Source organism: Gasterosteus aculeatus, chromosome 2 (genome assembly GCF_964276395.1).
Source record: "Gasterosteus aculeatus chromosome 2, fGasAcu3.hap1.1, whole genome shotgun sequence".
Classification (NCBI taxonomy): Eukaryota; Metazoa; Chordata; class Actinopteri; order Perciformes; family Gasterosteidae; genus Gasterosteus; species Gasterosteus aculeatus.
In genome coordinates, this window is record NC_135689.1 from 17525754 (window position 1) to 17538204 (window position 12451).

At 44.1% G+C, this 12451-nt stretch overlaps 1 protein-coding gene and 1 long non-coding RNA gene across 4 annotated transcripts in view; one reads left to right on the forward strand and one right to left on the reverse strand.

The window, feature by feature from the left end:
• hdac7a (histone deacetylase 7a) overlaps positions 1-6634 on the reverse strand; it is a 54837-nt gene extending 48203 nt beyond the window's left edge. Inside the window, exon 1 of one of the 3 annotated variants that reach the window (XM_040193501.2) lies at positions 6341-6634. In XM_040193501.2, the coding sequence (XP_040049435.1) occupies positions 6341-6359 (19 nt within the window). In that variant the 5' untranslated portion in view covers positions 6360-6634. The remainder of the gene's footprint in view (positions 1-6340) is intronic. The other 2 variants (XM_040193502.2, XM_040193503.2) reach the window with 2 other exon arrangements.
• Positions 6635-10324: 3690 nt separating this feature from the next.
• The window catches only part of LOC144383398 (uncharacterized), a 7136-nt gene continuing 5009 nt past the window's right edge, over positions 10325-12451 (forward strand). Inside the window, exon 1 of the long non-coding RNA XR_013450745.1 lies at positions 10325-10570. This is a non-coding gene — a long non-coding RNA (uncharacterized LOC144383398). The remainder of the gene's footprint in view (positions 10571-12451) is intronic.

The following is a 12451-nucleotide window of genomic DNA, read 5'->3' on the forward strand; positions in this document are numbered from 1 at the left end:
GACTAAACGCATCAGAGGCCTTGTTGACACTTGCAGTCCACCGAAAACACAATGGATCGCTGACGGACATTTTCCACAACAGAGTAGCGGTGTCATGTGTGCAGTCATCACTACCCAGTGTTGAGTGGTGAAAAAAAAGAGTAATGTAACCCTATCCAGGCACACGTAGGACTATAAGAGTAGTCTAACTAACCCATATCAAATAACATAATTATTCACTTAGAAATGAGGTGCCCAAAACAGAAACTTCCCTCTGGGTAGAGTCGTGCAGAATCTCCATAGCAAATATGGAAATTGATAACTTTGATTTACAGATGAAGGTACATAAATGAATTGCAGCCTCTTTTGGATGTTCGATCGAGTCAGATTGAAAGTGAAATGAGGTCAACACTGATGACAGCTCAAGCTAGAGCGTATGATGATGCATACTTTACGTTTACTAAAGATGTTTGGAGTTAAGGCAAGTTGTTCAAAACACAGTCAGAAACCATAGCAACCACAGGAAAATCCCAGGGATATCAACAGCACACACACACACACACACACACACACACACACACACACACACACACACACACAATAACCCTCAAAACGTAGTCGAATCAAAACCAAACCTCTCAACACCCACCATTCAGGACAACAACAAGCATGAAAAGTGTGTGTGTGTGTGTAGGAAACACCCAGACAAGCCAAAAATAGCTCTACACTCTTGTTCCCCGTCTCTCGCTTTCAATCCCTCGCTCTCTGTGGCTCGCATCACTATAAATCATCGGTAGGAAAAAAACACAAGTTAATCTTCCTGCACGGAAAATACCACCCTTTAAAAGCACTAAAATGTGAGAATATCAGAGTGACTGTGTGATTGTGTGTGTATGGAGATAATATAATAACGTGTGTTGTTCAAGGGGAAACTTAAAGCCTCTCAGCGGAGGGAAAAATGAGTAGGCTGAAATCTGTTTGTCTGAGACAGTCAACAGTTACACGGCTATTTCTCATTTTCTCTTTTTCCTAAAGGAAGTTGCTTGAAGACGATGTTAACGTGCAGATGTTTCTTGCCACGTTGATCTTCATCAGGCTATATTCTCTTGCATCTTCTCCAAATTTTGAGGATCCTGTCACACCCGCAGATACCGTTTGCTCTGCTTTGCTCAGAAAACCGTTGAAGCAACTATGTGAGTTGAGTTTATTTTCAGGCTCCCCAATTACAAGTGAAGCAAGGCGTTTAAACAAAAGTCACATGGACTCACAAGTAGCATGTTTACGTGACAGCTTTAGCAACCTGTCATCCTGCAAAGTCAGAGATTGTTAAACAAATATAATTGCAGTTAAATGAGCAAAGCATGTCGGCGTTGACTTTTAGGTCTTTTGGTAACAATAACATTGCGTTCAGGGGATTGCTGCAAACGCTCTGACATCCCACAGCGGAGCCTGTAAACTGTTACGGAGGACAGACTGAGCAACAATATGACTGCTTTCTTTTTTTTCCCTTTTCGTCCACATAAGTTGTGCTGTCCTGGAGAGTTTGTTACAAGCTGATCAAGTGATTGCTTGTTTTTCTCGTCTTGTTTTTAGCCACTGATACACCTTTTAAATACTGATGAATACATGAATAAGAAGCTACTGGTAACAAACTGTATGATTTGCCCGGTTATAATTAATTCCAATGTAGGTATATTTATATATATATATATAAGAATAGCCTAATTTTTTAAGAATTTATTTTATTTAAGAATACTGAAAGGAGTATTTTATTGTGTAAAGCTGTAAGATCTCTAAACCTTTGAAAGCACAAAAGGAAAATCCCCTGCTTTGGGTTGTTTCCTGGTATTAGATAAGATTGTTCTCTATCTTGTTCGACTGAAGCACTATTTGTACTATGTTGATTATTCTGTGGTACTTGAGTTTGAAGGATGTTTTCCTCACAAGGCCAAATACAGGGAGGGAATTTGTAGGAATTTGGCTTTGATACCCAATAATAGGCACTCACACACCAACTGCAACGTTTATCATTTTAAATCGGTTTGCCTATTATAATGTCACTCTCCTCGTCCATGTGGGCCACAAACTATGCAACAGTTCTGGACGTGTCGGGTGCAGCGAGTCAGTTTCAGCTTGAACCGCTGTCTTTTCTGAATAAACTTACAACAGGATTTGCTTCGTTTCTGCGTTATTTGTAGGCAAGAAAGTTCGGCTTTATTCCTTCAGGGGGGAAATCAAGGGGCCTCAGGCACTCTTCTACTTCAAGTTCGTAAGTAATGTAACAAAAGTAAAGTAAGTCCATGTTGACCTGTTTTCATCCTGTGTGTACGTCCCGTGTCAGTTTGTCCAAACCTCGTCTCTCGGCTTACTTTCTTACTCCATCGATGACCGTCTCATACGAAATGAAGTGGTAAATCGCTGTCTGACCCAGTTCAACAGTTTTTGACGAGGTGGGAGTGAGAATGTGTTGGTGGGCCGAGGGGTTCAAAGCCCATCGGCCTGGAGCTTGGCAGAGGTGCACCGCCTTGCTCAAAGACACTTCAGCAGGGCAGTTAACAAAGGAACGATACCTGCACCGGAGACTCTGAAATCTTTAGCCAACCAATGGCGATCTCACATAAGGAATTTAATACCACAATCCGGGATCCGTTATTAACATTAGGATATAAGCATAAACAACAGCACCGAATGGAACCATCATACAAGTGTAGTCACGCACTCTCTACGCTCATCTCGTATCTGTCACGGCCCCTGATGATTGATGAAAGTGAAGCCTCTCAGATGGGAGCTTGTGTTTTTTCTGGTGTTTTGAGTGAAAGGTGACACCTCTCCTCTCCGCGGTGCCCTCTGTGGGAATTTAGGAGACGGAGACTGGGAGAGAGGGAGAGAGACAGATGGGTTTTTCCCTGCAGGATATCCTGTTCTAAGTAGCGCTGCTGGGCCCGCCTCGACCTCCTCACCCCTCTTGACCTCCGACCCGCTCATAGCTTAGGCTCACATCTGTGACGTTTCCTAATCGCCCACATCGCTCCGTATTCTTTCCCAATCGTGCCGCAGCACCTTTTGCTTTCTCTCCTTCCCGACTCCTCGTTCATACTCGCAGGTGTCACTTACATTTTCCCTCCTTCCTTTTCCTCTTGGTTTCTTTGTGGTCTGCAGACACTCAATCCTCCTATCCGTCCCATATTCTTTAAATTATTTTCCATAAGTTAAGGCCAGTCAAGGCACAGCAACAGAACACAGTCAATGAATATACTGTTTATGCTTTATTTAGTCATAAAGTTCCACTTCTTCTTAAAACGAATTAAAATCTATACTACCAAATCAAACTGTCCTGTTATCTTGATAACCTCTTATTTGTATTCCTTAATTTGTTTTGATTCTAGTATTTATTTAAATAATGGTGTGTTGAGTGATGAAGTTTTTTCACTTTTGTGTTCCTGTGAGTCGTTACTTTCCTTTTACACCTGTCACTTATACGTTTGATAAGTTTAATCATAGAAAAATATTATAACACAGGAACATTGTTTTTACTGTGTGTACTGCGTTGTTTAAAACAGGTTTATAGTGTAACTTTATTTATTTATTTTTTATTTAAGTTTATTTAATTTAATAATTTAATATTTCTATCTCATTATATTGTATATAATGTGTATCTTTTTATTCTATTTTCTTCCCTGTACATGCTGCTGTGCTACCAAAATTTCCCTCTTGAGGGATCAATAAAGTATCTATCTATCTATCTAACTTGCAGTGTCGGCCTCATTGGTCATGATTCTCTTCTGGAAACATTTTATCATACAGCTTCTTTTAGCTTAAGTATCACTCGTAGAAATGAGCATTTTAGATTGTTTATTGAGCATCTCGGCCTGTTTTCTTGTTGCAGACGTCTCTTTGACCAAACAAGAAGTGTGTCATGTTTTGAAAACTGTCCTTGTTCCTCTCTTTAACGTTCCCGCTTTACTAAATCCCTCAATTATTTCCCCTCCAACACAAGTTTACTTGTTTCCCAGATCACGGTGCACTTCACGTGTGTCACAAACTGAGAAAGAATACTGTCATGGAACAAGTGGAGCTAAAATTCGGTTGATGAGTCTGTTATTTGTTGCCAAGATCTTCTTGATTGCTGTGGGGAATTTTTTTCTCTTTGCTATTTGTGAGTTCTGTCATGTCTTGCCTTTTCTCAGCGAAGCGATGAGCCCTCTTTTGTTCGTACCAACTTGAAAGACAAACATAAGGAGCCACTGTGATTAAAGAAATCCTTAATTTAGGTCGATACAGGAGAAAGGCTCTCTTGCTTATACAAGAGAAAAACCAAACCATCAGCTAGCATTTCCTGCCCTCGGTCGCCCTGTTCTTTGCCATCCCCCACTTTCTCTTCAAATGTCACCCTCCCCCGGTGCCCCGCTCTCTCCCTCTCTCACCCGGCCCTCCCACCCCTCGGTAGAACTGGAATCCATTAGCTGATGAATGGTTGTTTGTGTTTTCTTAAGCTCAACAGCGCCACCCACGGCCTCCGCGGCCCGAGAGGACGATAACAAAACATTTGCTGTGATTAGAGGAATAATTAGCCAATCATCCTCTGACCTGCGAGCCAATCCGGGGGGTCAAAGAGACACAGAGTGGCTTCTGCTCCCCAGGTGGTTTCCCATGAAGACCATCGGGCTGCACAGATATAGTGGAGTCATTGTCTGCAGACAGGTGACACACACACACACACACACACACACACACACACACACACAGAGCATGTTCCTCTCTGTGTCTGTGTGTCACTGCATGAACAGGAGTGTGCGCTGCTCACGTTTGTGTCTGCGTGCGTCCGTGCGACGAGGATCCCGAGCGTACCGGGTACAGAATTGGGCCCCGAGAGGCTGCGGCGGAAATCAGCACTTCCTGCTTCCTGACGCAAGAGGAAGTGCTACCGTCGCTGTCCCCTTATCGCTGGATACACAGGCAGCGCGGAGGGAGGAAGGTAGGGAGGGAAGAGGAAGAGGAGAAGCAGGATCAGACTGGTCGAGCTACACAAAAGGGAGAGGAAGATAGGCCACCAGTTGTTTGACTTTTTAGTTCATTGCAATAAAATGCTTAGTGCATGAAGAGGAAACCATGTTTAAATCAATTGCTTCTTGTAACATAGTTTGTTATGAAAACAATTATTTCTCTTGTGATCCGGTGAGACTGTTACAGGTATATAGATGTATTTGCACTAGACAGACATGTACATAGTGGACGTGAATGTGGGTGAAACAGAGTGTGTGTAAAAAGGACACAACAAGTGGGAATCGCAACAAAAAGATAACCACTTGCACCTTAATCGGAAGGAGAAAGAGAGACAACAAATAAGCCACCAGGGAGGAGGTGGTGGGGGGAGGAGGGGAGGGGGGGGGGGGGGGGGGGTCTTTAGGGATCAGGGCGGGGAAGCTTTCAGCACTTGGGGTTGTCCCAGATGGACACAAGCCGCTCCCTGCCTCTATAAACAGCCTCCGGCTTCTAACTCTCTCCTCTCCGTCGATCGGTCCTTCTTTCCTTTAGTGGCTGTTGTAAACCACTCTGCACAAGATTGGAACAAATTGACACTTTCTGATTTGCCCTTTTTTCTTGTTTCAATTGTATCCCCCCCCCTCCATCTCCAGCAACAACACCCCCCCCTCCCCTCACCCCCAATCCCTGCCGTTTCCAAAGTCAACACGGCACTAAATGCCGGGCTGACTCACTTCCACTGTGGGTGGTTCTGTTTCCAATTTTCTAACCACCTCAGCCGATCCACCACCTCTGAGGAAAAGAGAAAACTTTTTATGAAAAAATACAGAAAAACCTAAACCGCCCCCCAAAAAATCAATAGCAGCCAACCAGACACGCAAAACAAAGGGAACATTTTCTCAAGTTTCTTAAGCGTAAAAGGGGCAACGGAGTGCACGAGAGATGGGGGGGGGGGGGGGGGGGGGGGGACACGCGTAATGAAACCGATCATCCCACGTCTTTTGTGGCTGCCAAGTGGTCATCCCGGTTTTCCTTCCTTTCTTCCTCCTGGGGAGAGCGTGGGAGCGCCCTCAGAACCACGGGGCTCATAACAACAGGAGGAAGCCGGTAACGTGAGTAACTTCAGGCCGGGCACAGGGAGGAGGGGGGAGGACGAGAGGACACCTTTATGTGTCTCCATGTCTCGAAGACGTGAAATTGGAGCTAATGCAGATCCAGAAAAGGAAAACAGGTTTACAGATGACTTGTTGCATTCCAGGCAGCATTTCCCACATGCACACACACGCAAAGTGTCATTCTCGACGGCCCTCACACACACACACACACACACACACACACACACACTCATATATCTGCAAACCCAAAAGCCAACTCTTACCAGTCTGCAGTGTGAACATTCAGCATGAGCAGCGCGTTAGAAAGTCCCGTCAGTCATGTTCACGTACAGTCCAGTCCAGAGAGATCGAGGGTTGTGAGGACGCCCAAAACTACACGTGCACACATACACAAACACACACACACACACACACAAGAAGCAAGCACACACACACACCGGCACAGTATCAGTTCCTTCTGTCCAAGTGTTGAGAAAATGAGGGGCCGTAGCAAAAGGCAACGGAGGGAGAGAGAGAGAGAGAGAGAGATAAACCCCTCTGAATCAACTAGTGGACTCTCTCTCTCTCTCTCTCTCTCTCTCTCTCTCTCTCCCTCCGTCCCTCCCTCACAAACACAACACACACCCTCACACACAGTTGCTCCGCCGTATCACTGACTTCTTGTGTTTTTCTCTCAAGTGCCAAACGGATGAAGGGAGAGCAGAAGGAAAACCGGAGCGTGTGTGTGCATTCACGGGCGGGGATGTGTGTATGGCGTGTGTGTTTTGAAGCAGGAGGGTACGACTGGCTTCAGTCCAGACGCTGCCTGGTAGAAGAAAAAAAAAAGACAATAGCAGGAAACACTATATCAGGAGGAGGCAAAATACCAGCGCAGAAATAATGAACCGAGAGTGAAAACAATGACATCCACCGTGGAAAACATGGCCCGGGCCGAACAATGATACTGGAAACAAGGAGCAGAACAGCCTTTTTTTATGTTGACATTCCCATAGGATATAAAAAACCCTAATCCAAAAATATCCGAGGGGTTAGTAGCAATGAAAATCAGAAATGTTGCCGTTATTTTTGTACTTTTACTTGTACATTTTCTTGGCATTCACTACAATTTTTTGCAAAACATCTCCCGCTTGAACCCAAGCGTGTAGAGTCAACGCACAACATTCCCTGTACAATCGGGCAGCCATGACTCCCACACAAATCTCACCCACACACGCACACACTGCCCCTGCTGCAATCATATCCAGTGATAAGGGCAGCTTCCCCCAGCGGTCGCTGGCTCTCCGACCACAGTGGCTTACAATGGCCCTGTATTCTGAGCCTGCTCTGATTACACACACAAGGAGCTGCATTACACCCTGCTAATTCAATTTCCTCCCCTCCGGGTCACACGGGTGTGCGTGTGTGTGCCTGTGTGTACGTGTGCAACGCGTAAGCGCATAAAGAGGAACTCATTAAGCAGTTGTTCAAGAGAAAATGCTGCTTGGACAAATATGGGCCGTAATAGATGGATAAAAATCGATTTGTGGGGGCTTAATGTGATTGATGGTCGATAGAGCCGTTGTTTGTTCAGTTCTTGCCAAGCTGGAAGTTAAACTTGTGTCATGAGCAGGTATGACGGGTGCGACAACACGCTGCTGCAAAGTATTCCTGGTTTATTGGAGAGATGTAAGACTTTCGCTCAATACTAAATAATCAAATCAAATCTTAATTACATGGCCGCTGGATACAATCAGCTTCCCTGCTTTTCTCTAGAAACAGACAGTATGTATCATGCAACATGATGTTTAGGGTAATAATGTTCTGTTTACCGATTTGGCTCTAAAGCAGACTGATGAGAATGTCATCACTTTAGTCACGTCGTCATTGGCCAAAGCGTTGGACAAATGCAATAGCTGATTTGATGACTCGATAAGCCTGTACATTTTATATGTAGATAAGAGGTGGACGTTGTCACTGTGACGTCAGACATTGGATTGAACATTGTGCCTTTGAGTTTGGCATTTTGTTTTTTGCAAACAAAGTGGCACAGAAGGTTGAGAAAAGTACAAGTGAATGACCAGCAAGACATTTAAAGCCAACCAAAAATGTTGTGATAAATGAGTAAAAATGAGACAAAGCAGACAACGGTGTGTTACCAACATGCCAATTACAAGGTAGCCCCTCCCTAAAGCATAACCTCGCTCTTATATTCTTCGAGGTAGACCACTATTTACTAAATGAACATAATGCTGTCTTGAAGAGCACTTGAAACTCAAGATTAGAACGAATAAAGTGAGACTTCGTACAATCAGACTCCTTCTTGCATCTACAGTCGTCGCCCCCTGCTGGTCGTTTGAAAGAATGCAAGTTGTGATGCAAGTTGAGCGGCTTGCTAACTTTCAACTGGTCTCAATTCAAGCTCATGTTCATCCATTCAATAACTGTTAAGGCATTCCAGTCCAGACCAATTTGTTGGACCGACTGACTGACACCAATAACTTCAGCGCAAGGCAATGCATGTCATTGTCAGTTAAACTTAATCATACCTTATTTTGGGGAAATAACTGATGATGACAGTTCTTTTTCTTGAGAGGACAACCTCCCAAGAACTACATTCAAAGGTCGGGGGTGGCAGCGTCCAGAGAAACGTAACAATCCGCCTGGTAATAGCAGAGTGTGAAGATCAGGCGCTAACAAATCATAAACATGGACACGAAACCATGTTGAGACGAACAACCAAGTGCAAAATGTTGAAATACTATTCAGCTGCACATACTGAAGCACCGTTGATCAAACACTGGCCATGCACCGTTGGGTGCATGGCCAAAGATTCATTGTTGTTTCCAAAAGAGTTTAAAAGTGTATAAATATAACTACAACAGCACTGTGATACAATGTATGTTGTGTTCTTTTACTTGAATGAGAAAACTCTGAGAATGTTTTGGTTTGCAGTTGGAGATTATGACTGATCACTTTGAGCTTTCACTGTTATGCAAGCTCTCTTGTAGTTGTAGGTTAGTTAAGTATGGCAAGTATTGAATAGCCACACGAGCTGGCAATGAAAACCATCCAGCAGTGTTTTCCTCTTAATGTAAACTTTTACAGTCCAGTTGTAAATGACTAAACACTAATGAAACATGCTCTTTTCCCCCTCTCACTGCGGAAGTTTGTCTCGCAGCCTCCAGTGAAAGTAATGTGTAATGATTCCAAATCACTAAAATCAGGGTGGAGATGCAGAAATTCGAGCATATGATGAGAATTAGTTGCGAGTCTGACTTACTCATGTTCCCCGCCCAGGTTTCTTAAACGCAGGGTACAGAAAAGACCCAAAATAGGTTACAGACCATCTTCTGGCACGTGCACAAGCTAGCAATATGAAAGCCCAGGTCCCACAGTAACAAACTAAGTTCTCATTTAGGTCCTGGGAATAACTTATTTTAATAAAAGTCTCTAATTTGAAGAAAGAGGTCAGATCTGCAGGCTTTTGCACTGGTTCAGTGTAACGCAGCTGGCTCGCCGCACATTGTTTATCAGACTCCCTCAACACATCTGACTCTCATTCTGGACAAATAAAACAATGCCGTGCGACACTGTCAAATGCATGGCAAACATAGGGCGTGTGTGTCCACATGTGCGTGTGTTACAAAAAGACAAAGAAAGTGTGTGCGTGTGTGCAAATGCAGGGAATGTGTTTATGATTAAACTGACTGAATGCAAGGGCGAGGTCCCTTTGGAGGGCCGGGTAGCTACATATCTGCACACACACTCACACACATACACGCACACACACAAACTCATACATAGTGTCAATAGATATTTCTGCTTTTGCGTGCAACTTCACAATTAGATCAAACTAGCAAGCCTGATCTGACACACACACAAATAAACCGTCACACACCTTCTGTGTCATCCTCACTTACTAAACTCCTGCTCACCCTTGCTGTCTCTTACTCACACACGCGTGTGGAAAGATGTCTCCAGATGTGGGTGTGATGCTTGTACACTGTGATTAGTGAGTGCGAAGGCGAGTGAGGGATTTAGTCCTCTTACTTGTGCGTTTCCACCTCCCCTCCTTTGTTGTGGTTACCAGCTTTGTCTGCTTAGCGTCACTTATCAGTGCCGCTGCACACAAGAAACACAAGAAGGAGGCCTGAGCATTCAGAACAATGGGATGTCAATCGCGGGAATTCACCACGCACGTCATAGCAGACACGAGGCTCCGCCCACACCACAGGACCTTATCGTCATGTTGCCTTGTCATATTTGACAAGACAACATTTTGTTTTGTCATGAGCAGACATGCATGCAAACATTTCCAATACACATTAAAAAAAATTACACTTTTGAGCAGAACTTTATTCTCTCATTGAAGAAAACAAAATCATGGAGGTTGAATAATGTCTGTGACCTCCAACACTGGAGCTGATGGCATGAAGCGGTTGGGATGAGGATCAGCACCTCTAAATCTCACGGCCTCGGTTCTCAGCAGGAAACCAATGGATTGTCTATTCCAGGTAGGGAATGTGTCCTTAACCTAAGTGAAGGAGTTGGGAAACGTCCTGGCTAAATGTCGGGAGATTGTTGGCACTTCAAACGCAGCCGTTAAATGACGGAGAGTTGGAGTGCACGAGGACAGAGTCGCTGCTTCAACAAGTTCCACCCGGTGGAATTCTGCCTTTCTAAAACACACACTTTCTAAAGTGATTTCTTGTTAGACTAAATCTTTTAAATCAAGATCAATGAATTAGAAAATGTGAGATGAATGAGTTAATTTCTTTTAGTCTATTGACAGCCCTAAAAATAATGTTTACTTGCCTGGTAACTAAGCAAGCAAAATTCAAACAAACTGCTGTGGTTTTGGTTAGTGTTAAGATTAGGAAAACTAAACTAGGGAAGATTAACAGGAGGAGGAAGGAGAATATGAGATGGGGTCCGGAGCCCTGATCCCGGCAGCTGCTGCTGTTTTGTGGGTCAGCGTTACATCAGTAGGTTTATGGAAAAGACTGAGAATCACTTCTCCACTTGACCTACTTAAAGAATGTTAGTGTTAGACGACATGCAACACTCCCCGGCTTCCCAGCACTCACTCACTGACAACCCGACTCTTCATTAGCAGTTGTTGAAAGACTGTATAATTAAGGAAGCCGGACCTCAAACCATGTTGGCTCTGAGAATTTTTGTGGGCGAATTGTTTGGAGTTTTATTCACCAGTTTCAAATGATCATGTTTTTAAATAAAGTTCACGCGTCAAGCTTTTGGTGTTGCATCAGAACCGCATAGTGTTGTTAGTAAAGATTGAAATGTCAAGGATGTGATCATTCATCAAGATAAACATTTCACAATCTTATCTGTCGTCATCAAGAAAGTGCTTGCACAAAAACTCTCACGCCGCACAAACACCCCCAGGTGTTAGTGTTTGGTTTGTCAATATCTCGGTTGATTAAACATGCCAGCTGTATTTTAAGGAAGAATTATGGTCTGAACTTCCTGTAAAAACCTGCATCCAACCCAAAGGAGTAAGAGCATTTGCACAGAAATAAATTGAAGTGCATTGCTGAAGAATTTATAGGTCTGTTTAAATTCATAGCATCCATATGTCGTAGGATTTTACAGTGAACGGTTGTGGTAAGATGTGTGTGTGTGTGTGTGTGTGTGAGTGCGTGTGTGATTCAGAGGTTAAGCGGTGTAGCCTCTCAAACAGCAGCCTTCCAACATGGGCTGTGTGTTTTTCCCCACACACACACACACACACACACACACACACACACACACACACACACACACGGCTCTGAGCCTATAGTACAAATGGGACCATCAAGAATGTTGAGCTGCACTGGAGTAACAGTGGCTGTTTGACTGTGTATCGAGGTGTTCATTACGAAGCAACATGTGTCCGACTCAGAGAGCAGCCATTCCCTGAAGGCCGCCGCCCCGGAAACCTGAATGTTAGTCATTAATCTCGATTTGCTAATATGCTTCAATGCAAATCCACTTTTTACCTCTTGTGCACCAGTCGGTGTGGCAGCATCAGGATCTGCAGACCCTTCAGCTTGAACCAGATACGGAGCAGCCTCCAGCACATCATTAGTGGTGCACGGCCTGCACAAACTGTCATGTGGCAGTGTGTTACTACGGCCCAACATGAATGTAGATAAACCCGGGTGTTCATCCAAACATCCGCGTGGACGAGATGCTGCCAGTGATGTGCGCAAGCTGCATGGAGGCAGCGCAGACAGTTCATTCGGTCAGGCACATCAGAAGGGTCACGGAGCCCGTGACAACTGGAGGAACACAACGAAATGTTCCCTGCTGAGAACAGATCAAGAAAACAACAACTGGAAGCACTTAACTTTATATCACATAAATAAACATATAAAGACAGCAATGAACTATCT